Source organism: Trachemys scripta, chromosome 1, assembly GCF_013100865.1.
Source record: "Trachemys scripta elegans isolate TJP31775 chromosome 1, CAS_Tse_1.0, whole genome shotgun sequence".
NCBI classification, from domain to species: domain Eukaryota; kingdom Metazoa; phylum Chordata; order Testudines; family Emydidae; genus Trachemys; species Trachemys scripta.
The window spans coordinates 196,922,824-196,948,208 of NC_048298.1; the positions used below are offsets into that span (position 1 = coordinate 196,922,824).

At 40.1% G+C, this 25,385-nt stretch overlaps 1 protein-coding gene across 3 annotated transcripts in view; it reads left to right on the forward strand.

Annotated features, from left to right (window-relative positions):
* Window positions 1–437: 437 nt before the first annotated feature.
* Window positions 438–25,385, forward strand: part of MED14 (mediator complex subunit 14) — a 53,555-nt gene continuing 28,607 nt past the window's right edge. For 2 of the 3 annotated variants that reach the window (XM_034754310.1, XM_034754318.1), the window contains exons 1-16: window positions 439–830; window positions 2,862–2,888; window positions 7,576–7,681; window positions 9,064–9,237; window positions 10,192–10,321; window positions 11,902–12,030; window positions 12,400–12,507; window positions 13,406–13,538; window positions 14,174–14,324; window positions 16,528–16,639; window positions 17,399–17,524; window positions 18,201–18,279; window positions 20,061–20,220; window positions 20,848–21,042; window positions 23,468–23,602; window positions 24,782–24,858. In XM_034754310.1, the coding sequence (XP_034610201.1) occupies window positions 655–830; window positions 2,862–2,888; window positions 7,576–7,681; window positions 9,064–9,237; window positions 10,192–10,321; window positions 11,902–12,030; window positions 12,400–12,507; window positions 13,406–13,538; window positions 14,174–14,324; window positions 16,528–16,639; window positions 17,399–17,524; window positions 18,201–18,279; window positions 20,061–20,220; window positions 20,848–21,042; window positions 23,468–23,602; window positions 24,782–24,858 (2,018 nt within the window). In that variant the 5' untranslated portion in view covers window positions 439–654. Of the gene's footprint in view, window positions 831–2,861; window positions 2,889–7,575; window positions 7,682–9,063; window positions 9,238–10,191; window positions 10,322–11,901; window positions 12,031–12,399; window positions 12,508–13,405; window positions 13,539–14,173; window positions 14,325–16,527; window positions 16,640–17,398; window positions 17,525–18,200; window positions 18,280–20,060; window positions 20,221–20,847; window positions 21,043–23,467; window positions 23,603–24,781; window positions 24,859–25,385 lie in introns of all 3 variants that reach the window. The other variant, XM_034754325.1, reaches the window with a different exon arrangement.

Genomic DNA, 25,385 nt, shown 5'->3' on the forward strand with positions numbered 1-25,385 from the left:
GGACCCTGCCATTGAGGATGGAGTTCCACGTGATGCCCCTGATGCGAGCTCACCGGTGACAGCAGCGACAGCTTCCCGCCGCCTCCCGGCCACTTGCCCCCCCCGCTCCTAGCAGCGGCGGGCCGAGCTCCCTGCCGCGCGCTGCCCCAGCGCCAGGGCCATTCCCGGGCTGCGTTCCGCCGCCCCGCCCCCTCTCATTGGAGCAGCCCCGCCCCGCCCCTGCGCCTCGCTCTCCAGACGCGTCCGCACCCGGGCTCGCGCCTGCCCCAGTATCTGTCCGCACTCAACGATCTCTCGCTGCCGCTTGCTTGGACCGTTGCGCTTTAGCCCCGCCCCCCGCACTGCCTTGAGGCAGCCGCCGCGCAGCCCTCTGGCCGCGGGGTTGCCGACGGGGCTTGCCGGAAGGGTTCTCTTTCCGGTCCGCTTCAGCGGTTCTCTTCCGGTTCGGTATCCCCCATCATGGCGGCGGCCCCTGCGCCGAGCGGGCTCTGAGCTCCGCGGAGGCTCCTGGCGCCGCCTTCTCTCCCCGTCCCCTGCTGCCGGAGCTCGGCGGCTCGCGCCGGGTAGCGGGGAGCCGCCGCGGGGTCCCTGCGGCTGGTCGGGTCCCGGGGGGAGCCGGGGACTAGCGCGCTTCCTGCCCGGGCTGCCGCCCCCATGGCGCCGGTACAGCTGGAGAGTAACCAGCTGGTCCCGGCCGGCGGCGGCTCGGCCCCGGCCCCCCCGGCCCCGGGCACCGCCACGGCGGCGGCCAGCCCCGGCTACCGGCTCAGCACCCTCATCGACTTCCTGCTGCACCGGACCTACGCGGAGCTGACGGTGCTGGCGGACCTGTGAGTGCCGCGCTCGGCGCCCCGTTCCCTGCCCCTGGGGAGGGTGCCCAGAGCTGCCCCTGCCCGAAGCCTGCGTCCCGGGGGAGCTAGACCTTGTGCGGCTTTGTACCTGCTCCCGGTTCATCCCATCCCCTGCTAAATTGTGGGGCTCCGTCAAATGGCCTAAAAGATGGAGAGCAGAGAAAAAGCTTGAACGTAGTTTGTTTTGTTCGGAAAGCATTTACATTTGTCTCTAAATTAATTTTAATGACATTGGAACTTGCAAGTTTTTTAATTAATTACATTAGTAATATGTTACAGTATGAGAGATTCTTAAAGTTCTGACGTCTCACACTGAAGCGCTTTAAAATAAAAAATAGCTTGGATAATGAGAATAAGCTAGTCCATCTTTGTCCTGTTTGCTCTTCTTATTGGTTGCTGCAATGCTTGATGTGAAAACAAACAAGGAGTGAACTTAAATCTGAACAAATTGTTTAATTTAGCATCTAAACTACCTCTCATTGCTTAAATTATTCTGATTAACTTCACAGGGTAGTGTAGGGGGTATAGGGAAAGGAGTAATTTATTGGGCCAATGGGAAAGTACCTGTAGGTCTGTGCAGAACAAGAACTACTGAATCTGATCAGGTAAACTGTATTTCCATGGACTAGCTTACTCTCATGACGTGCCCAGCCACTTTAGAATTTCAGCAGGTTTTGGAGATGCACATTTGTGGGTGCACTGATCTTTTATAAATCCTATCTACAGGTGATCTGTAAAGAAAACGATTTTGGTTCAGTGTCTAGTGTGTGTTAATTTGTAGTTTAGGGTTTTCACAGTAAAATGCACTGAATGTAAGTGCTACTGACTTCTTGCATTCTCACATTCAGTTAGATCTATGTATTATCAAAATATTTGCGTTAGGCACACTGTGTACTATAATATGATACCAAACATTGCAACTTCATGTAATTAATACAAAATAAAACTGTCAGGGTTAACAGTGCTTGAAGAATATGTTGGACAATTGATCCGCTACTGAATTATAGACTGTCCAGGATCTCAATCAAATGTGAATGTCTTAGATTTTCAATGCATGCCACATGTTCTGTGCATTTGGCTATCAGAGGGGCTCCTTATTTCTATAAAATATCCTTATTTTTGCGTGATGATCTCCTTTGCTTAGAATTAATTGTCCAACAGAAAGTACTGATGTGTCCAGATCTGTGACCAAAAATGTAGCTTCCAAGTATAGAACAAAGAACACTTTCTGCCCGTGAAGTTTACAATCTAAGCATGACAAGACACAACAGACTATTATAAATAGATGGGGGGAGTTCAACAGAGAGAAATTAGTCAGCATGATAGACAGTGGTCTGTGCACACTAGTGGCTTAACCATTGCAAAGCTTTTTCTAGGCATCATGACAAAAAAGAGTTTTGAGGAGGAATTTGGAGGTGGATAATGAGATAGCTTTGTGGATATTTACGGGCAGCGCTTCCCAATCCATCTCCTATCATTTGGGCCAAAAGTTGTACTTGTCTACTAAGTCAAGTTGGTCTTTGTCCTGTTTTCTGGAGGGTTATCAATGAGGTACAGTGATTGGGGGCCTTATAAGTACTTATAGATATCCATATTGGCTAGCTCAGCAGAGAGGCTAAAGTCTTCTATCTTTCAAGTTGATTCTTCTAATTCCAGTTTTAGGCAGGATGGTAGGGCATAATGGTGGATCTAATGCTGATGCTGTCTATTTTGCACCTGTTGTATGTATAAATAGACAACTCTTATTTCTAGAGCTAGTAAACCAGCACCTTTTTTGAATAGTAAAACTTGTCAAATTTAGCTTCATGAATACGGAGAACTACTATACAACTTCTTGAAACACACTTTCCAAAGTGAGTGATGTATTCATGTTGGAGCAGTGCTAACTCTTAAATGTAATCATTACATAATAAGATCTCCTCACTGGATGCAAATGAATGTATAGCTAAATATCTAAATGACTGAAATGTAATAATATAACATTAAATAATGCTTTTATGTTTTTAATAGACTACCAAGAAAGACTGACATGGAAAGGTGAGTCACAACAAGAGTGGGCTATTAATGCATGCTTAAATTTAACATTTAACATTGAGGTGAGCGTGGGATCATTGAAATAAAATATTTTTTCTTAATTCAAGACTTGCCTGAATGAAAGAACCTTTAAAAATGATTTCTTTATTGGATTGTCCTTGTGTTACTGTACAGAAGTAATATTTTTGTGACCGCAATAGCAATGTTAATTTGAAACTGCCTAGGATTGTTGGATTCTGTTGCTAATGTGCTTCTGAACAGTTCTTTCCCCAGCAAGAAGTGCAGTTCATCTTAGGGCATTTCCCTTTTGTGTGGGAAGTGATAGGACATTAAAACTTGGAGGATGGGAGTGCCTGACCTGATATTTAATCTAGTTGGAAAGAGAATAAGAACCTAAACAAATACAGATGTGTTGAGAAGGAATTTCTACCAATACAAGACTAGTAGCTGAAAAATGTACATAGAATAAAACCTCTTATTTGCCCCTCCTATATAATAGGAGATCCACATTTCCCTTAGACAACAGTGAAGAAAGCTTTGTTTTTTTGACTTGGGAACCTGTTTTCTAGACTTCAGAAATATATCCCTCTTTTTACTGAGCTCAAAGTACTTAATGTGCTTATTTTGGAGGTTTGAGTAGCTTCTATAGAACCTGCTAGAAAATGTAATGTTGGCTTCTGTGCTATCTGTGTTACTCTTTCTTATTGATCTAGTTTAGTTTAAAGATATAGGCAGATCACACAATCCCAATAATTCTAATGACAATTATACGTAAAATGCTATGTATCAAGTCAAGCATGTACTTTGCATAATATGGCATAGATTGCAATTGTCCAAAATTATTTTTTAACAGGGTTTAATCCAGCGATGAGCAAACTTTTTGGCCTGAGGGCCGCATATGGGTATGGAAATTGTATGGCGGACCTTGAATGCCCAGTGGGGGAGGGGGACTCTATGGGGTGTACCATGGGGGGGCTCTATAAGGGATGTTACCGAGGTGGAGAGAGGGGGGACTCATGGGGTGTGGTGCGGCGGGGGGGGCTCTACGGGGCATTACCAGGAACTCCTAGGGGCTCTGTCGGCAGTGACACCAAGGTGGCCGTACCCAGCTCCGCCACGGGTGGAGGCACCCTAGCTGAGATGGGTGCAGCCCCTGGGTGTTTTGGAGGTTCTTGAGGGTGAGGCTGTAGGAGGCGAGGAGGGGATTGGGCATGCTGCTGCGTAGGGGCGGGGTTCTGATCCCAGAAACAGTGTGGTGAAGTCGTGCCTGCGCAGTGTGGTTCTGTGTGCCAGAAGATGGTACTCATCAAGGGAATTGTGAGTGGGGGGCTGGGGAGCGCTGGGTGGAGTGGGGCAGCCCCTGCCCCTTCTCCCCGGCAGGAGCTCAAGGGCTGGATCTGAACGTCTGACAGGCCAAAAGTGGCCCACGGGCCAGAGTTTGCTCACCCCTGGTTTAATCTTTTCCACTACCAGATCCTGGTTTAGGGGAATCAAAACTTGGGATGTTTTCTTGAGACTTCTTCTCTCCTCTTCTCTTGAAGAGATGCTGCATGCCCAATATTCCCTCCTCCCCTCATTTTTAATGTTCCATGTTTCTTACAATTGTTACTCCATTTGCTACAGGCAGTGGCATTCAACCTGTATCTTTAGTCCCTGTGGCTGTTCAGTGGGGGTGGAGTGGCATACATGGTGGTTGTGGCATTTGTGAGTTTAATGGGAACTTGCTTTGTGAGGCTCACGTGGTCAAGCTGGTCAATGGACTGAATCAGCTTGGATCTCTTTCACTAGGTGGGAGAGGGGTAGGAGAAAGGAAAGACGATGTTGAATGGTTACACAGAGGCACAAGCAATTTGTGGTGTCTGAAATAGAATTGTGATATTTGGATCAGTATGTTGTAAGCTACAGTGTGATATTAGGATGTGTTGTTTGACGCCATTTGGTGAAATGGTTCTCTAGCTCTTTAAGGTTGCCTACAATTGCTGTAAGGGCTGTTGCTTAATTAATCAACTTACTTTGTTGCTCCTGCATATGAGAGTTACCATAGCAGCAGTAATGATGCAGAGAAATTTAATAGCATCAGACTCCTGAACCACCTCTTAAAGCTTGCAGGATGCTGTCTTGGTTACAGGCAGTATACGCCCATCGGTGATGGAGGTGTGATACCTGGAAGTTTTAAACTTAACATGGATTTTAATTAGCGCTTAAATCCCTTACTAGGGTATTCTTCTTGAGGACCTCTCGATAAGCAAAGTGTGTAGGAAATTATGAATCCTGTTATTTTAGGATCTTTTTGAAAGATATGCAATTTTATTATATACAAAGGACACCACTAATAGATTCTAACTGCTCCGCATAGATAAGAGTAAATTACTTTCAGTATTACATGCAATAATACAAAATAGCAGTTGGACAGGAAACTGCCTTGATAATATGGTACAGTGGTACTGAGAACTCATTTGTAACGCGGGGAGGGGGGAAACGATGGGTTTGGCTTTTGATAACAGGTAACTTGTGCATTCTTACTGTTCATAATTCCTGTTTCCTTCCTTGCTCACTAGTGACATATAAAGTAGTGTATATTTTCGATCTAAGTGGATTAATGACTGTTATATCATACATATTTTTAATGTATTATTGCAATTATTAATGATGCATTACATCAACTCTGAAGGGTCCTGCTTTCCAATGTAAACAAATAGGAGTTGAATTCTCATTTCTGCTTTACATCAGCAAAGAGCTCCTGCTGGGAAGTATTAAAAGAAAACTCTTGTTCAGATACTTTGAATAGCTATATAAACTTTCAGTTTTCCAAAATAATCTCTCAGTATTTTTAGTCAGTGAATGAGGTGTTGTGTCTCAACAACAGTAGATGTCATTTTAATTTGCAATAAGGGCCCTGTCTACACAGGAGGATTGAAAGAATCTACTTTTTTTAATTAAAAAGCAAACTTATGAAGTTGTTTTAAGGTAAGGTTTTAGTAATTAAAAATAAATATTAAGTTACAGTAATAGCTCTGAAACATTGATTGACTTTTCCTCCTAATGGCAAGACCGTTATTTACTCCTACTTCACTTTTAATCTACTTTCTGGACTTTTTTTTTATACTTGCTAAATATCCATTAATACAGAGGAGCAGGCTTTTTAGTGATCTCTTGTGTAATAATCAGAAAATATGTTATACTCTTATTTATATTTACGTGTTTTATACAGGCTTTACACTAGCTTTTTGAAGTGCCATCTTTATCAAACAATATGTCTTTTAATACAACCAAATGCAAGCTCATACATCAAAGAACAAAGAGTGTAGGTCACATTTATATGATGGGGGACTATATCCTGGAATGCAGGGCTCTATAAAAGGCTTTTAAGAATAATGATGGATAACCAGTTGAATTTGAGCTCACTGTTCAATGCTCTAGCTAATGGGATCTGTGATAAACTGGGGACTATCTACGACTAGTAGTAGTAATAGTAGCAGGAGGGTGGTATTACTTATGCATAGGACATTAGTGAGACCATTATTAGAATACAATGTCCTGTTCTGGTGCTAATGCTTCAAAGAGTATGTCGGAGAAGGTTCAGAAAAGAGCTACAAAAAGGATTTGCAGTCTGGAAAATAACACTATAATGTGATTTAAGGGGCTCAACCTTCTCTAGCATAGACTAAATTGATTATGAGGTGTCTAGATCATGGCTAGAAATACCTACAGGAGCCAGAGATTTCTGATAATAGAAGGCTCTTTAATCTACTAGGAAGGTACAATGAGAACCTGTGGTTGGAAACTGAAGCTAGAAAATTTCAGATTAAAAACAAGATGCAAATTTTTAAATGTAACTGTTAGAACAACTTGCTTACGGATGTGGTGGTTTCTCCATCACTTGAAGTCTTACAAGACAGAATATATTTCTAAAACATATGCTTTAGTACCAACAGAATTTTTTGGCTTGATGCAGAAATTATTGGATGAGGTACTGGGTCCTGTGTTTTGCAGGAGGCCAGACTAGGTTATCATAATGGTCCCTTCTGACCTTAATTTATGTATCTTTATTGACTACAAATAATTTTTTTTTTTTTTTTTGTAAATTGCTTAATGTAGCTTAAACCTTCTTCTTGTAGCAGCATTTACAGCAAAAAATTGTGTAAATTCAAAGTAACTCCTTGGAAGTCAATAGGTTCTGACCAAATTATTAGAGATCAGAAGCTTCCCATACTGTAGATGGTGTCTCAGAGACTGGAATGAAAGTATGAATTGAGATCCAAGCATGACTCTCTGTCTTCCTTATCTGGTATAGACAGGCTTCTGCTGTGGTGCCGAGTAAACATGGGGCTGTGGATATAGGCTGTGGCATTCAACCAGTAGCAAATAGAGTAATTGTTAAAAATGGTGGGGGGAGGAGGGAGGAAGACTGGATATGTAGCATTTCTGCAAGTAAAAAGGAAAAAAAACAAGTGTCTCAGGAAGATATCCTGAATTTTCACTCCTTCAGCACCACGCTCTAATGTATGAAAAGATTAAAGCATGTTGGGGGAAAAAAATTGTACAACTGAAATTGATGCTACATTATGCAAAGTATTAACTTTACTTTATGCATGGCATTTTCTATGTAATTGCTTTTAGCAAACTGCATTGCAACTGAACTGCATCTTTGTGAGATGTTTCAGTACTGACTTACTCTTTTTTTTAACAGAAAAATAGAAATAGTGCAATTTGCAAGCCGCACACGTCAACTGTTTGTTCGATTATTAGCCTTAGTAAAATGGGCTAACAATGCTGGGAAAGTGGAAAAATGTGCGGTAAGTTAGCAACTTAACTTGGTGTAAAATGACCTAATACTTGTTGGTGGGCTTTTTAGTACCCTCTGAATAGATTCTAAAATGCTGACATTAAAAAAGCCAGATTCCATATGCTGATGTACATGAAATTATACATCATTAAAAGATATGCTCTTCTCATTCTGTTCAATAATTGTAAGTTATAATTTGTATAGTAGTAATGCGTCACTTCTTCTCTTTTTAAGAGACAGTTAAACTGTTGCAGTAAACCCCAAAAAGTCATGAATAGGGAAAACAAAAGGCATGACTGCATATTGTCTTCAATATTATTTTATCAGGAGTGAGAACATTTGGAGGTTAGGAGATGGGGGGAGTGGAGGGCAGGGGCATTGATCTCAGCATTAGTTCTTATTGTTACACTTGCTTGCATTATATAGGCACTGTGAGATAGTCAAGTCCTGCTCTTGGATAAATAAGTTCAAAGTCCAGGATGTTGCAAAAAGTCAGTTTATTGGCAGAATATAAATAAGGATGGTGGTAATCCAGTAACAGTCCGCAAATGAACTGCCACAAATATACCAGAGTATATAGGAGTGGAAACCTCTGCTGTGGAGTACGAACTGAAACCAAATGATTCTCCTTAACATTCCATCCAAAATACTAGACACACAAGGTGGATGAGAGATTTTTTTATGGTACCAATAAGTACATTTCCCAGACCTGAAGAAGAGCTCTGTGTAAGCTCAAAAGCTTGTCTCTTTCACCAATGGAAGTTGGTTCAAGAAAAGATATTACCTCACCCACCTTGTCTCTAAAATATCCTGGGACTGTACAGCAACACTGCCTCCAAAATACTCTTATTCTCATAATTCTGGTGATGGATATCCCACAGATGAAGCATTTGTGAAATTACTTAAAAAAATAAATAAAAAACCCCAAGGTCTCATTCACATTTTCCACATGCTCTGTGAAGAGAAGTAAAGAGAGCTGCCACCCACTAGTGGAAGCTCTGTTCTCAGGGAATTTTAAATTGTGCAAAGGCAGGGAGCTAGGACTGTTCCTACTAAGCTCCCTGAACTTGTCTTCCTTCCCCAGGAGTTTCTTAAATTCAGACTTGAACCTCCCTGTAATAGAAGTGAAATGAGGTACTTACTTTTTATTAAAAAGTGGGAATCTGGTATTTTTATCTGTAAATGGTTTGGTGATGGGAGAAATAAAATGTATAAATGTCCTTGAGTAAGTATTTATTTAAGAAACTACCAAAATATTCCTTCCACCTAACCCCAAAGATAGGCTTTCTTGAATTGTGTGGGATGGAGGGGGAGAGAAGGGGGAAATATTATTTAGAGATACTTTGGGCAAGGGATTGACTTCAGCAGTCAATTTTTTTTTCTCTTTTATAGATGATATCAAGTTTTCTAGATCAACAAGCTATCCTATTTGTGGACACTGCTGATCGTCTAGCATCACTAGCTAGAGATGCTTTGGTTCATGCTCGCCTGCCCAGTTTTGCTATCCCATATGCTATTGATGTGTTGACAACTGGGTCATATCCACGTCTCCCAACATGTATAAGGGTAAATGTCTTTACAGTATAGCTGAAAAAGATCCCTCCTAAAATATCTTATCAGGTAACAAACACAAATTAGTGAAACTAACAGTGTCAAACATCTTTCTCCTCCTGTAATTACTGCAGATCAAGTACATATTTCTCTTTAAAGTGCATGCTAATACAGAACCAATTACAAAATGTGCAAAATTCTAACTTGTTTATATTTAGAATATTTCTTATCAGCAAGCTAACTTTTTCCCTATCAAGGTTGCTAGACTACATTGCTCTAGGGCCAACATAATAACACACCTTTTTCCTTTTTTATTAGTCATTTATTTGGTATTTGTACACACTAAACTAAAACCCCAGAAAAATATACAACTAACCTAAAATGTGATTGAAATCGCTGCTCACACTCTCTCTGGTTGTAGCTATGATCTTCTTAATACATGCTATTATAGTATCCCTCCAGAATTAAACAGCTGCCTTTTTTTGTATCTAGAGATCCATGGAAACACCTTCAGATATCTTTAATACTGCTTTGTAATTTCCTTGTTTAGCTTGCATTCTGGTTAAGCAAGCTTTTCCAAAGTCATTTAAGATCGTCGAACTCTAGATTATTTTTCTTATAAATATAAAAATCTGGCTATCAACCTTAATTTTTGTAGCAATATCATTTAAGAATACTAAGGCAACTTGATGTACAAGGTCTGGAATAGTCTGAAGTGAGCTGAGTTTAGTGATTTCTTCCTAAATATAAGGTGGTCTGTCTAGGGCACAATCCAGTTCACTGGAAGGCAAATTCAAGAGACTATAGAATGCATGTTTTAAAACTGCTTGCTTAAATATAAATACTGCATCCTCTTCTACTTTCAGACTTCCAGTGTTAGTCTTCTGTATCATTTATGAAAGTTAATTTATTTAGTAGTGGTTTTCTTCAGTCTGAGAGATATAGACATGTTGATACTTACTTTAACAGGATAAAATAATTCCTCCTGACCCAATAACAAAAAATGAAAAGCAAACCACACTTCATCAGCTAAACCAGATTCTTCGACATCGACTAGTGACTACAGATCTTCCTCCACAGTTGGCGAATCTTACAGTTGGTAAGGACCTGAACTTACTTTTAAAGACTCAATTGTTTCAGGCTATTTAAAATAGTGATTTTAGACTTTTAACTAAATCATGACTGGGAAAAAGTTTCTAAGCATCTAAAAAGATTGAACCCTGCCCCTATGTGACATTAGTGTACATACTTCCCACAGTCTGAAAGAACTGGGAGTTGTATAATCCTATTTAAACCCACCGTAAAATTTCCAAAAAACCTTTCTGTTTCTCCCCACCCTCATTTCCTGTGGCTCATCTTCCCATTGGTGTTAGCTAATAACCCGATTTTTAGAAACTAGGGTTTTGCATATAAAATTGTCCATTAGTGCATGTAATGGTAAATATGAAGTCATTGAAACTTCAATAGTGGATCCATTTTTCTCTAGGCAGGGTCACTGACTTCGGGCTTTTAATCTTTGAATTTTCTGGATTTGTCAGTTATTCTGTCTAAATGTATAGTATTGGGTAAAAATGTCAAAAGTACTTAAGTGACTCTGTTACTTTTGAAAATTTTACCCATTGTGGTCTTTGTAAAAGAATGGTAATTTTTATATAATCATATGACATACTTAGTCACATAATTGCAGTGGCCCTTGAGTGGAAGGATTGTCCAGTGGCTATGGTGCTAACCTGAGATGTGGGTTCAATTCCCTGTTCCTTCATGGGCTTACTTTGGACCTTGGACAAGTCAGTCTTCTGTGGCATGTTTCCCTATCTAAAGGAGAGATAATATTGCTCACAAGGCTGTTCTTGGGATAAATATCTAAGATAGTAGATGGCCTAAATAGCCTTGCTTGTGTGTGTATCAGAATCTCTCACACCTGAGGATGGAACTATAAAAGATCCAACTTGGTATAGGTAGCCTTCATCAAGGTGCTTTGTTCACAAATTTGTAAATGCTTGAACTGTCACTTGGGTGCACACACAAGGCGCTTTGAACACTTGTGTGCATCAAAGAATAAAAAGATGAGGCTAGACATTTCAGGCTTGGTATACAGTGAAAGGTTATATTGGCATAGCTATGTCAGTCAGGGTGTGAACAAACCACACCACTGACTGACATAGCTGTGTCTGCACTGGTCGGAACAACTATGTTATTCAGGGAAGTGGTATTCCTGCACTGACAGGAAAAACTTCTTCTGTCAGTGTAGGCTGCATCTACAGTAGAAGGCTGTGCTGGTATAGTCTCTTTAAGTACAGATGCACTCTTAGTGATTGGTGAAGTAGGTTCATTAGCCTTTCATCTCTGGAAAGGTTAAACTACCAGTTAAATATTTTTTCATGTGATTCAGTGTCTGCAAGCTGCTCAGGAGATAATCTATACTAAACTGGCAGATGTGTTAGAAGTCCTGACTGAAGTAATACTGTTTAAGGAAATTTACATGGGATGTTCCCACACTGTGCTGGCTAGTATTTCCTCTTTCACAAACATTAATAGTTGACTAAATTTTTGTAGAAATGCATGTAGCAGACTAGGGATCATAGAAGATTAATTTTGTTTTATATTGGAAGCCCTCTTGCACTCTAAAGCCTGTTTAGCATGCTGAGCATAAAAAAAAAAGTTCATGATTTCTCCTAGCTAATGGCCGTGTGAAATTTCGAGTTGAGGGGGAGTTTGAAGCTACCTTGACAGTGATGGGAGATGACCCTGACGTTCCATGGCGCCTCCTCAAACTGGAAATTCTGGTTGAGGACAAAGAGACTGGAGGTAACATCAGAAGTCTTTTATTTTTATGTTCTTAATATTGATCTGGGGTTCTGCTCTCAAAATGGTAATGTTTTATTATTCAGCATTAAAACTAATTGTACAGCCTATATTTGCATGCCACCAACTTGATATGGATAAATCATACCTAATGTCCTGTTTTTCACCACCTTGCTCTGTGTACTTTGTACCTTTAGGGGTACAGTCTCAATGGCATTTCTCCAAATATACTGAGAGATCTGTTACTTTTTAGTAGAACCCAAGTTGCTAAATACCTTTTAACCTTTTGGAAGCTATTCAGTGTGGTAGTCTTTTTCTTAAAATGATTTGATGTCTAGATCTCTAATGTGAACTATTTTTAATTCATGGAAGATGGCCGAGCTTTGGTTCATAGCATGCAGATCAGCTTCATTCATCAGTTGGTCCAGTCTCGACTCTTTGCTGATGAGAAACCGCTTCAGGACATGTACAGCTGCCTACGTATCCTTCCAAAGATTGCTTTTTAATAGAATGACATAATAGCCTCACATTCTAGTGGTTAGAGCTTAAAAGAGAAAATAAATGCTGTTAAGCTCAAGGATAATGCCCATTAGCGTAGTGGAAATGGTCTTTGAGGTTATTCTCATGGTCTAGCAGGAAAGATTCTTTGCAAGAAGCAGTATCCAATACTTACCTGGATTGCATCATTCACTTGATTGTTCAAGTCACCTGGAAGCAAACCGGATGAGTAGCTTTTTGTACTAAACTGTTTACCCCTACAATACTTGGGTAGCTGCATGTGGCAAATGATATAGAATAAAATGCTGACTTTCAAGGTGCAGTAGCCAACAATCTTTATTGACTAATAGAATGGCAGTATTTGTAGACTTTTGTTGCACCTGTGGGCAGTCAAGTGGAAAATAATTTATGCACAAGTCATTAAATTGACTTTGTGCACATAAGGGATCAATTAATATTTGGGTAATGTGAAATGCTTTTCAATGAAACAAGTGATTCTATGCAAAAATAAAAACATTCTTAAGATAAGCTTGTAGTGTAACAGAATGTGGGTTTTTTTTCTCTACCAACTTCATTATGAACTGCATTTGTTGTAATATTTTCCTTTCACCAAAAGGCAGTCTGATTTCAAATATCTAGAGCAGTTAGAAAAGAGTACCCTAGAAGTTTGACAGGATGCTGTGCAAGAAGTTAGATAAAGACAGCTTTGAAAAATACTTGACACTGTACAAAATAAACTACCACCAAGTATTTATCTGTTTTGGGGAAGCAATGGGTATGTATAAAGGACCATAGAAAAGATTTATGATGTTTTGTTGTCTTACTGTGAATCGGTATAGCATACAGAGGCTGTTTGTATTTGCTTAACTCCATTCCTTAGACTCTTTCTGCTTATCGCTTCAACTAGAAGTTTTGCATTCACAAACACTAATGCTGATTCGGGAACGTTGGGGTGATCTTGTGCAAGTGGAACGATACCATGCAGGGAAGTGTCTCTCACTCTCTGTTTGGAAGTAAGTTAAATAATTTCCAAGGACTTATTTATGCTGACAGACATGCAAGAAGACTCTTAAATGTTGGTGTATTTGTAATTAATAAACTTAGAATAAACCAGAATTTTCAAACCTGAATTTTGAAAGCTAGGTCTCCTCAACTACCATATTTAATCCCCTAAATATGTGGTCTGAATTTCAGAAATGTTGAGCACCTTCACATCATGTTGACTTAGGTGGGGATGGTGGGTGGTGAGTACCTCAGAAAATTGAACCACGTTTATTTAGGTGCCATATATTAGCTAGCATAACTGTTGATGCTGTTTTGATTCATATATCTAATATGCTTTGAGCTGATATTTTATTTGATATCCTGCAAATAGTGAGCCTCGTAAACTAATTATGTGCTCCAGTTTAAATGTTTCATTTTGTCACTGTCTTTTTCTAATCACTTTTAATGTAGCACAACTGGCTTAATGTTTTCTGTGCGGTGCTTTCACAATCAGATATTGACTACTGAAGAAACGTCTTCCTACTCACTATGATTACACTAGCTGTAATATCACCACATGGCTTGGAGTGCTTCAGCAAGAATCACTTTTAGACTATTGTTTTAAAATATAAAGTTATTTAATACTTCATTTTTTTATTTTAAGCCAACAGGTGGTTGGGAGAAAAACCGGGACTGCATCTCTTCACAAGGTCACGATTAAAATTGATGAGAGTGATGTCTCAAAACCCTTACAAATTTCCCATGAACCTCCCCTGCCAGCTTGTGACTCCAAATTAATGGAAAGAGCCATGAAGGTAAGGCTCTCCAGCTGCAGCAGGCATTTAGTTTTTTAAATCAAGCATTTATAATTATATTGAGTTGATACATCGTCTCACTACCAGATTCTATTTGAAGAGTTCAGACTCTAGTTCAGCATCAAATTCTGTTGTTTTAGGTTAGGTGCCATTTCTTTTGTGACCTCCACAAATTGCTGATCTAGAGGATATTTCAAAGATAACTATAAAATTTCAGAATGCCTCACTTACTTCATCACAAAGGGGTAGTGGGAAACTATGGCAAAGAGTTTAAAAAGTATCTAGTGATTTTGGGTGGCCAGCTTGAGACCTCTTGAAAGGCCTAATTTTCAGGAGTTCCCACATACTCGCCCTCTGAAAATAGGCCTCTTCAGAGTGTCTGAAGTTGGCCACCCAAAACTACTAGTCATGTTTGAAAACCTTGGCCTATAGGTATAAGTATTATACTAAAAGATTAATATATATTCAATTTGTAGAAATGTAAAACTTAATTCTGCATGGTAACTGTAGATAATCTCACTGGTCTGTTTTATTGACTTTTTAATCTACTAATGCCCCAATCTTAAACTAAGAAAATATGTGGGGATAGTCAGTGTGATCTGAAATAAAGAATTATAACCTCCATTCCTATTTGGGTGCGATTTTTATTTTGGTAACTTCCATTGACATGATACTAGTTAAGTTTGGCAAAACAAATCTCTGTTGCCCTGAATTTTTAAATAATTAAGTCTCTTGTAATTTCCTTGTCAAGTCAGATTGTGACATGCTGATACCAGTACTTACCATAAAAAGTAAGCAATAGAAATAGTTAACTAAGGTTAGTGTTATGATTCTCCATCATGAACTTTCTTATAGTGGGAAATCTTTACAGCACAAAACAAACCTTAACTCTGTCCCTCTAGTAACACTAGAAGTAACACTAGCCCCTGATCTTCCATTCTTTGTTCTCTTCATACCTAAGACTTGATCCTGTCAACCCTTTCATTGTAAGGATGAAGGACTCTGCACCCCCCAGCGTTTTAAGAAGTTTGGACAATAGTACAATAGTTGGCTGATAGCCACTGATATAGTAACGGTACCATGACCTTCCTCCCACTTTCTGGCTTACTTCATAACGGATGTAAGGAGTTTACAGTGAAATTATACAGGCCCCAAGTCAGAAAAGCACATGCTTAACTTTCAACATGTGTGTAAGTCCCACTGATGTCAGTGGAACTCAAACATGTGTTTGAGCACCCTTCCTAAAGCAGGACTGCAGTTTGTAGAGGTATGTGTGGAGCCATTCTCAGTGTATGACTTATCACACATTGGCTCACTTCATCTCACTGTTATAACTCGGTGATCTGAGCCTAGAGAACTTGTATGCATAGTTGCACACTCCCTCTGTATTTACTGTTAATTGCATAATAATCACATTGGGTAGATTGACGTAGGACATCATAGGAATAAGGGCCTAAACAAAAATAAATAAATAAAAATAGATGACTCTATGGAGTCTTAATGGAGAACGATGACTTGAAGTAAGCTGTTTGTCTAAGCAGGCTATTGTACAATATTTGTTGTGGTTTTTGTATGGTTATAGAAGAAACTGGAGTCATCCAATATGTGATTATGAGGAAGGAGTTCCACTGCTATTGGTCACTGAGTTGAAACCCTTTGTTATGGATGGGTAAGATTTGTTTCTGAGAGCTTGTCTTACATGCTATAGTATTAGCAAAAGTGTGAATTTAAACTACTATGGTTATATTGATGTAACCCTGAGCGCAGACACTTTTATTCTCGTATAAAGAGGGCATTTTTCAGATTAGCTTCTGTCTCTTTGGAAATGGTTTAAGCTAAGCCAAAAAAAAAGCCACTCTTACTCCGAAATAAAGTGTTTCCACATGGGCAGTTATACCAGTATAACTTGTGAATCTTTTCTCTGCAGACAAGCCGTAAGTTCTTCTAGTTGTCTGTCCCCCAATTATCCTTCCAGTGTTAAGTTGCTGCACTAGGGGCAGAGCTAAGGTTATTTTGATGTTGTCCAGACATTTCAATTGTGGGTACAAATTTATGGTATATTAAGGTTGACTGAGAATTGTACAGTGAACCAATCTAAAATGTTCACTTGTAAAGTTAGGAAGTCTTATTTAAATGTATTGCATGTTCCTCTCATAGTACCTTGATTTTATTTTAAACTGGCTCTTGTAATTTGTTTCTACAGATTGACCACTTATCAATAGAAAAACTCTTAATAGACAGCGTGCATGCGAGATCTCATCAGAAACTTCAGGAGCTGAAAGCCATCCTTAAGAGCTACAATGTTAATGACAATTGTATGTGTGTTTGTTATGACTTTTACATTTAATCTTATTTCTTTTATTGTGCATGTAAATGGTTTTGTCATCTTTGTCCCCCTCACTTCTCAGTTCCTTGTTTCTCTGTGCTTCTTGCAGCTTCATGACAAGTTTTAAAAAAGTAAAATGTATTCACAAGCTGCAAGATATGGTTTCAAGTCATCATACATTGATAACTGCTTCGGAAAGTATACGTACTTAATGTGTTCCCAGCAGATAATATCTAATTTTACATATAGTACAGAAGCTAAAGTTTGTAGTGCATTATGTTTTGGTTGGGGGGGGCTGAAGTCTTCTGAAACTTGTTATAGTCAAAAAGAAATACAAGTCCTTTCACTGACTTCAGTAGCCTTTGGATTGAGCACTTAGGCCTGATCCAACTCCTATTGAAATTGATAGTAGTTGGATAGGTCTTCAGTGTTCTTGGTTCTTCCTGTTATTAGTAGGTGTTAGGGATTTGACCATTCTCCCTTAACTATAAATTGCTTTTCTGGCTGCTATTCCAACCTTGTTTCAACATAGGGGCCTTTATCTTGTAATGCCTTACTTGCATGAGAAATGTGGTAATGTGCAAATAGTCCTGCTGAATTTGATGGGACTACTTACAAGTGAGGATTACTGATGTGCATATGGATTGGCAGGATTAGGACCCTAGTTTTGGTTCACTGTGATGGGCCATTGTCTAATTAAGTGGATCAGAATGTCATGTGCAATGTAGTAATTTTAATTTTTATTTAGCATTCATTGAGACGGCTCTTCCAACTCTTGTTGTTCCAATTTTGGAGCCATGTGGTCGATCAGAATGTCTTCACATTTTTGTAGATCTTCATTCTGGAATGTTCCAATTAATGCTTTATGGAATCGGTAAGTAGGTGAAATAGGCCATACTTAATACTTTATAAAGGCTCTAATCTTGATTCCTTTATGTGAGTGATTCCACTGACTCCATGGAACTGTGTAGATGAATAAGGCTTACATGAGTGAATGTTGCAGTCTTGGTCTAAAATTAGGTATATACATTTACAAATCCTTAATGTGACTGGATTTGCAAATAATTTAAGATATTCTGAATACTTTATTGTAGAAGGATTGATACTAAATAGTTAGACTTTGTTTAAATAGCATGTTTTGTATGATTCATCATGATTGGGTGGTGCTTTTATTGGATGGAGTGATTTAATGCACCTTTTATTTAGAGCTCTATGTAAACGCCTGGTGTGATCAGACAGGTTTTAAGATTCTGCTCCTGTATGTGTGTATTCAGCACAGTATGCCTAACAGGTTCAGTGACTTAAGTTTCAGATAGTATGAGAAAATAGATTAGTTTTTCTGAACAGTATAACAATTTTTTTGTGCTGGGGTAGTATTTCAAAAGAGTTTATTGCTCACTTTTAAGTATATATATATATAAAAAATGTGGTTATGTGTATCAAAATAGACAGAAATACAAGAAGTTGTTTCTTACTCAGAGGTCTGAATTTCACTATTTACAAAGTAGATGTTAGACTTTTTGCTTACTTAAATAATTACATTTTTATAGACCAGTTGACACTGGATGACATAGAGAAGTCAGTCAATGATGACATGAAACGCATTATCCCTTGGCTTCAACAGCTCAAGTAAGTGATCTTGGAATTATTCATTTGACTTACATATTATGAATTATAACATACAAGAATAAGTTCCTTAGCATTGTGGGAGACGTATCCTTTCCCTATCCTAAGTAAGTTAGGGTGCTGGCTATCTCCTCTTCCCTCTGCTGGAGTAGACTCCATAGTCCTTTCCTAGCCTGCCTTTATCCCACTCTGTATGAAAATCTCTCCCCATGTGTGTTTGCACAGGGAGCTCCTTTGTAGTTGGCCTTCGCAACACCATGTGGGTGAAATCTTGTCCCAAATGAAGTCCATGCCAACTCCTGTTGACTTCATTAGGGTCAAAATTTCACCGTGCATGCACAGCTTCCCCAAACCCTATTTACCTCCTCCCACGTTCTTACACAGTTGAATGTTAATAGTTCTGCTGCAAAAAAACTCTCCCCTTTGTAGCAGCAGAGGAAGGAACAGGAATTGCCCATTGTCAGCATAATGCATTCCACTTCTTATCCAGTTATTTTAGCACTTCAGTTTTGATTAGTTTATACCATTAAGGTATGTTCTAACTTATAGATTTAGATGTCCTTTTAGCCCTAAGATTGAGGCACCTAATAATTTTAAGCAAATAATATATTAACTCAATAAAATATACGCCCTTATGTCCCTAGAGCCTCTCAAACCTGACTGTAACAAGTAATACAAATACAATTTAAAGCCATGTGAAAACAAAATCCCGTCTTCTGTCATCCTGACGCCCCCCGCGCTGCAGCTCCCCAAACGTCCAGCATACTTTTGTAAGAGTCCTACTCTGTTGGCATCCTGGGAAATTATCAACATTCCTGTGTTATAAATTGTGGTCTTTAACTGAAGGCCAAGATAGCGTTGCAAACCTTGAGGCAGCTATTCTCTATTCTATAACAGCTATTAGGACATGGCAGGCTTACTTTTGGGCATTATTGTCCTGACTTGCAGAGGTTCCAAGCACCCAAAACTCCAGCTGGAGACCACAGAAACTGATGCTCAGTTCATCTGAAAATCAAACTATATATCTCTGGCTCATTCTCAGACCTAGCTGTCACTTGTAGTCTTGCCTGTGTGATCAGAATCCAGTTGTAAATATCTCAAATATTCTGACTCCGATTCAGGTTTATATTAGGATAAATGTGCTGTAATATCTTCTATATAGGTCATCCCTTCTTCATCCCTGAAATTTCAGGTTCATATAGTTATGCTAGAAAATAGCAGAAACCCAGAAAGTAACAGAATAATGCAGTGTCAGTGTCTGTTTCAAAAATTGTGACATAGCTTGCCAGAACGCTGAAGTAAGAAGAATTTTTCTCCAGTAAATTTTTTTAATGGGTCACGGTAAAGTTGGAAGGGGCCACATTGTGAACTCACTAAAACCTGCAAGGTTTTCTAAGGTATTCTCTAATTCTGTAATCCTGCAGAAATATTTCCAGCAATGTCTTTTAAAATCTCACTGAATAGAGTTCTTAAATGAAAGAACACATCCTTGTAGTCTCTGAAATCCAAGTGTTGCAGCAGTAAGACTCTAAAAGTGAAATAGACTATAAATAAATGAAATTGAATTATCATTACCCAAGCTGATGAAGACAAAATATAAACATAAATGGTGACAAGTAAATCTAATGTTTAAAATTCTAGGGTCTAGGGTAATTAACTTTACATCAACTTCACTCTGTATATAACTTTTAATTTGATAGTGACCCTGTATGACTTATTGTTTTGTAGCATTTTAATACATAAAAACTCAAAGCACTAATGTTTCTTTCTTTTTTTAATGCAAGGTTTTGGCTTGGACAGCAGCGATGCAAACAGTCTATAAAACATCTGCCTACAGTAACCAGTGAAACATTGCAGCTAGCTAATTATGCTAGCCATCCTGTTGGCAACCTTTCCAAGCACAAACTGTTTATCAAACTCACTCGCCTTCCACAGTACTACATTGTAAGTAATTGGAAAACACTTTTCTGAACTTTGGTGCTTGGAGACAAAAGCATAACAAACACTTTAAAAAAAAAAAAAAAAAAAAAAAAAAAAAGGGAAATACAGCATGATAGACTGGCTACCAGTGATGATTGCTTTAAACGTCTAGTCCCCGTTTCTCTAGCTCCCAGGGTCTGTCTATTCATATGGTTTGTATGAACATAATCTGTTTTTGTTACTCCATGAGCCTTCTAGCTTTCTTTTTATTTCCTAGCAGCCTGATCTCCCTTCTCTTCCTGAGTTCTTTTCCCTACTATAATAGTGTTTTTAGAAAGAGATAAAATAATTTTTGGAAGAGGGAAAAAAAAAACTAATGTAATTTTAATTAATGGAGATATCCCATCTCCTAGAACTGGAAGGGACCTTGAAAGGTCATAGAGTCCAGCCCCCTGCCTTCACTAGCAGGACCAATTTTGATTTTGCCCCAGATCCCTAAGTGGCCCCCTCAAGGATTGAACTCACAACCCTGGGTTTAGCAGGCCAATGCTCAAACCACTGAGCTATCCCTCCTCCCCCACCCCGTAGTTTAATTTCTTTTTTTTATTATTTTGTCAAGCTTCTTCTCAAAATGTTTTGTTTTAAACATAGGTGGTAGAGATGTTTGAAGTTCCTGGCAACCCCACAGAACTGGAGTACAAGAATCATTTTCTCTCTGTGAGCTGTCCTGAAGGAGATGACAGCCCTGCTACTGCACTTTTACTACAGCAATTCAAACCAAACATCGAGGAGTTGGTACTAGACACAAAAAGTGGGAAACAAGCAAAAGGCGGTGCCAAGCGCAAGGTTTGTACTTCCATATGGAAACAGACATTAAACCTGTGTCTGCCCTAAGATTATGAATATTGTCTGGTTGTAGGTGAATTATAACTATCTGAAAGATTAATTTGTCCCAGTTCAAAGCTAGATGCAGCTTGTGGGGATAACTGGCAGCTTTAGTAATGGCATATTTGAAATGTTGCGTAGCTTACCTCTGTAACCGTGTCTTAGTGGGTCATAACTGAGTGTGTCAAATTCAAGACAAACCCCTGAGAAATAGAGCAAACACAACCCAAAACTGGTGGTTATTCTTTTATAAGATAAACCAAACCAGCCACAAAAATAAATTCCTATTTCACCACACTGGCTAACAAGAAAACATAAAGGGAGTCTCCTTAGGCATTCCAGTTCTTAATCCTAGAATATCAGGGTTGGAAGGGACCTCAGGAGGTCATCTAGTCCAACCCGCTGCTCAAAGCAGGATCCATCCCCAGACAGACATGTGGGGAGTGGTCAAAGGGGTTACTCCCCTGACTCCCAGCTTCTTCCTTCCTCCCCCCCCCCCCCCCCCCCCCCCAAAATTTTTTTTTTTCCCACCAATTGCTGTCCCGGCCCGTCAGGGTAAGCAGCTGGTGCGGTGGGACACTTTGTTTACTTAGGTTTACCTCCGTGCCTGCGGACGCTCAAGGTAAACAAACCATCTCGGACCACTTGCGGCTTACCCTGATCGGGAGCCAAAGTTTACTGACCCCTGAATTATAGGGTCAGCTAATGAATGGGTTATAAAATTTTTCTATTTTTACTTATCCATCTTTGGGGGGGGGAGGGGCGCGGTGGTCGGCTTATAAATGAACCTGCTTATTATTGAGTATATACGGTAGTCTTTGCCTATGCTGCCTGGTGTCATCATGGATTGAATATATGTAGAAGGTTTTTTAGGGAGGTATTTTACAAGAAGTTGTGAGTAGATGGAAAAAACTTTGAGTTCATGTGATGGAGTGTTATAGTGTAAATTTTCTAATTAAAAATGTGATGAATGTATGAAAGGTAATAAACTTAAAGGGCTCTTGGTATGGAAACTTTAAAACTTTAATCCTACAATGAGAGCTGCATGGCAAAGTCCTGCTGAAGTCATTACTGAGACCCCTGCAAAGAGCCCGTCTGTGTTGTGCTCACTGCAGGGTCACGATCTAGAAAATTAATTTTCAGCTTCCGGTCCTATGGGTATGTCTACACTGCAGTTAGACACCTGTGGCTGACCTGTGCCAGCTGACTTGGGCTCAGGCTGTAGGGCTGTTTAATTGTGGCGTAGATGTTTGGGCTGCAGCTGGAGCTCTGGGACCTTCCCACCTCAGAGTCCTAGAGCCCGGGCTCCAGCCTGAGCATCTATACTTCAATTAAACAGCCTCTTAGCTTGAGCCCACTAGCCTGAGTCAGTTGGCAAGGACCAGCTGCAGGTGCCTAATTGTAGTGTAGACATACTCTAAGTGTGGAGTGTTCTTGGACCTAATGTTTAAAGGTGTGTAAAGTGTATGTTTTGACTGTGACTTTGTATTTCATTAAAAAATAAACAGAATGATTGTGATAATTCTTGGTTATTTCAGTTGTGTTTAATTAACTCTTGTTTGTGCGGAGGGTTCTTTTTATTTTTTTCTTAACTAGACCCTTGTCTACGCAACATAATTTTGGCAGTTCTGGAGCCTTTCTAGTTTCCAAAATATCAGATATGTTTGTGCATTATCGGTGTCCTGTTTTACAAAAGTATGCCATTTTATATATTTGAAAGTGCTTGTTTATAGGATTGTTCTTTACATTTTTGCTCCAGTTCCCTAGTGTCATCTGCTGATGTAGTTTACAAACTACTTCAGATATAATGCAATGAAGAGGCTGACTGGACAGTGAAAAGGGATATGGGAAAGAATGAGGCATCATCAATCAAATGCTGTGATTATTGAGCAAAAGCTAGTGTATTTCAAATATATTTCAATGATACAGTGATTATGTAAAAGGTGTAAGTAGGAGGTTTCTTGAAGTCTTGTGGCTTAAGTGAATATTCAGAGGAAATTTAAAGGATTGTAAGGTAATGTAGATTGCAACTCCCAAACCCCCTAATTTGAGGAGTTGGTCTAGTCACTATGTGGAAAGGTACTTCAGGAGACCCATAATATTTTGAGGGGAGTGCTGTGTGTGGACTCAGTAAACTAGTTTACGCAACGAAGGTTTGCAAGTGTGTTAAACACTAAATTGTTTTGTGAGAAAATTATAGAATGCTTTTAAATAAACCCGATTGAATCCTCTAACCCTTAAGAGTAACCATATGTGCTCAGAGAGTATTTCATTTCAAACATAACAGCTGATCAAGCTTTTCCTTTGCATTATGACCTTTTTGAAGGGTGACTGTTTTTATTCCAAATGGGCTAGTAGATATCGTCTTTCTCTGTTTGAATTCTAGTTGTCTGGTGATCCGTGTTCTGTAGAATCTAAGAAACCAAAACGATCTGGAGAAATGAGTGCCTTCAATAAAGTCCTAGCTCATCTTGTAGCAATGTGTGATACAAATATGCCATTTATAGGACTTCGTATGGAGGTAAGTATTATGAGATTAACATTTTCCTAGAATTTCTTTGTATAAACTGATTTATCTATATTTGGGGGTGTGGCGGGGTGACGACTCACCGGCCCGGCGCCTCCTGCTGGTTTTCCAGGGAATTAGCTCTTTTCCAGCTCTGGAACGCCCTCTGCTGGCTGATGTCCCACCTGCCGCTGGCCCCCCGTGTCCCTCCCGGACCCCGGTGCCTTTTACATCAGGGTTTTGCCCCCTAGTAGCACACAATCTGGGTCTTCTCACCCAGGGGAACCCCCAACCCCATCCCCAGTGTGCCTCAGTGGCTACTGCCAGTCATCATCGAGCCCCTGCTCCCTGGGGCAGACTGCGGTCTATAAACCACTCATCATTGGCAAGGGGGGTTGGACCTGCTGCCTCTGCCTATATCTGGGTCGCCCCTCTGCAGCCCCAGTACCTTTGTTGGCCCTTAACTTGGCCTGCAGCCTGGGGCTTTGCTAGGCCAGAGCTCCCCACCTCCCTCTGCCCTTCCCCAGCACTGCTCCACCCTAGATACCCTTCTCCTCTTCCCAGGCACCCAGGTCCTTCTCTCTCAAGTAAGCTAGAGAGAGTGTCTGTTAGTCCTTCTGGCCCACTGCCCTCTTATAAGGGCCAACTGGGCCCTGATTGCACTGGCTACAGCTGTGGCTGCTTTCCCAATCAGCCCAGCTTTTCTCCTGCCACAGCCCTCTCCCAGGATTGTTTTAAGCCCTTCAGGGCAGGAGAGGGGTAACCACCCTGCTTCAGGGGGCGTGTGCTAACATGTCTTCAGATATGCCTGCATACTGTTCCTTCTCTAGTCCTCTCTGCCTTCCATTCTAAATGCGTGGCTGGCCAATGTCAGGAATCTGTTTGCATGGGCCAACTGAGTGCTTTAGAGCTTGGTCCTCCTACTCCAGTTGCAGCTGTGACTCCCTGCCACCGCTGATGCTTGGGAGAGGGAAGGGCGGGGTAGGGGACAGGATAAAGTGAAGAGAGAGAAGGGGAGATAGTGGGATGTCAAGGGGAGACGAGAGTGTAGTGTGCCCCCCCCATGTTCTCAGTTTTCCATGCTCAAAATGTGAAACTGTCACTTGTAGCAAGACGCAAACTTTGAAAGAATGTCCACCTCCCCCCCCTTGAGTTTGTTTGTTATAACTTAATGAAATCTTCCTTTTTCTTTAGTTGTCTAATATGGAGATTCCACACCAAGGAGTACAGGTAGAAGGAGATGGCTTCAGCCATGCTATACGTTTGTTAAAGTAAGATATTGTTATACACTTCATTTTATCAAGTACATGAACAGTATTAGGAAAAAGGAGCATTTGAAGAGTTTGACACCTTGCAACACTAAACTTTGAAAAGCATTTTTGTTTTAAACAATGGCTTATTTTACATCCCCAGTCATTTAAGGTAATGTGGCCTGCGGTGGGGAGGGGAAGAGTAGGAAAAGAATATATTGCCCTTTATTGTTGGAACAGCCAGTCCTGGTGTCTGTTCATAGGTGAGAATTGACCAGCTAAGGGTCATGGTCTCTGTCTCTTCCAAACATGACAAATGCACAGCAACTATAAGTAAGGCTGAGATTATGTCATGCATATTTTTAGTAAAAGTCATGAGAAATAAAGAAAACTTCACAGAAGCCCGTGACCTATCCCTGACTTTTAAAGCAAAATGGGGAGCTGCGGGCTCCCCACACCACCCCAGGGACCCCGGCTCAGAACTGTTGGGTTCCTCCACCTCCGGTGGCTCTCAGCTTGGGGCACCTCTGCCCTCCGCAATGGCTCAG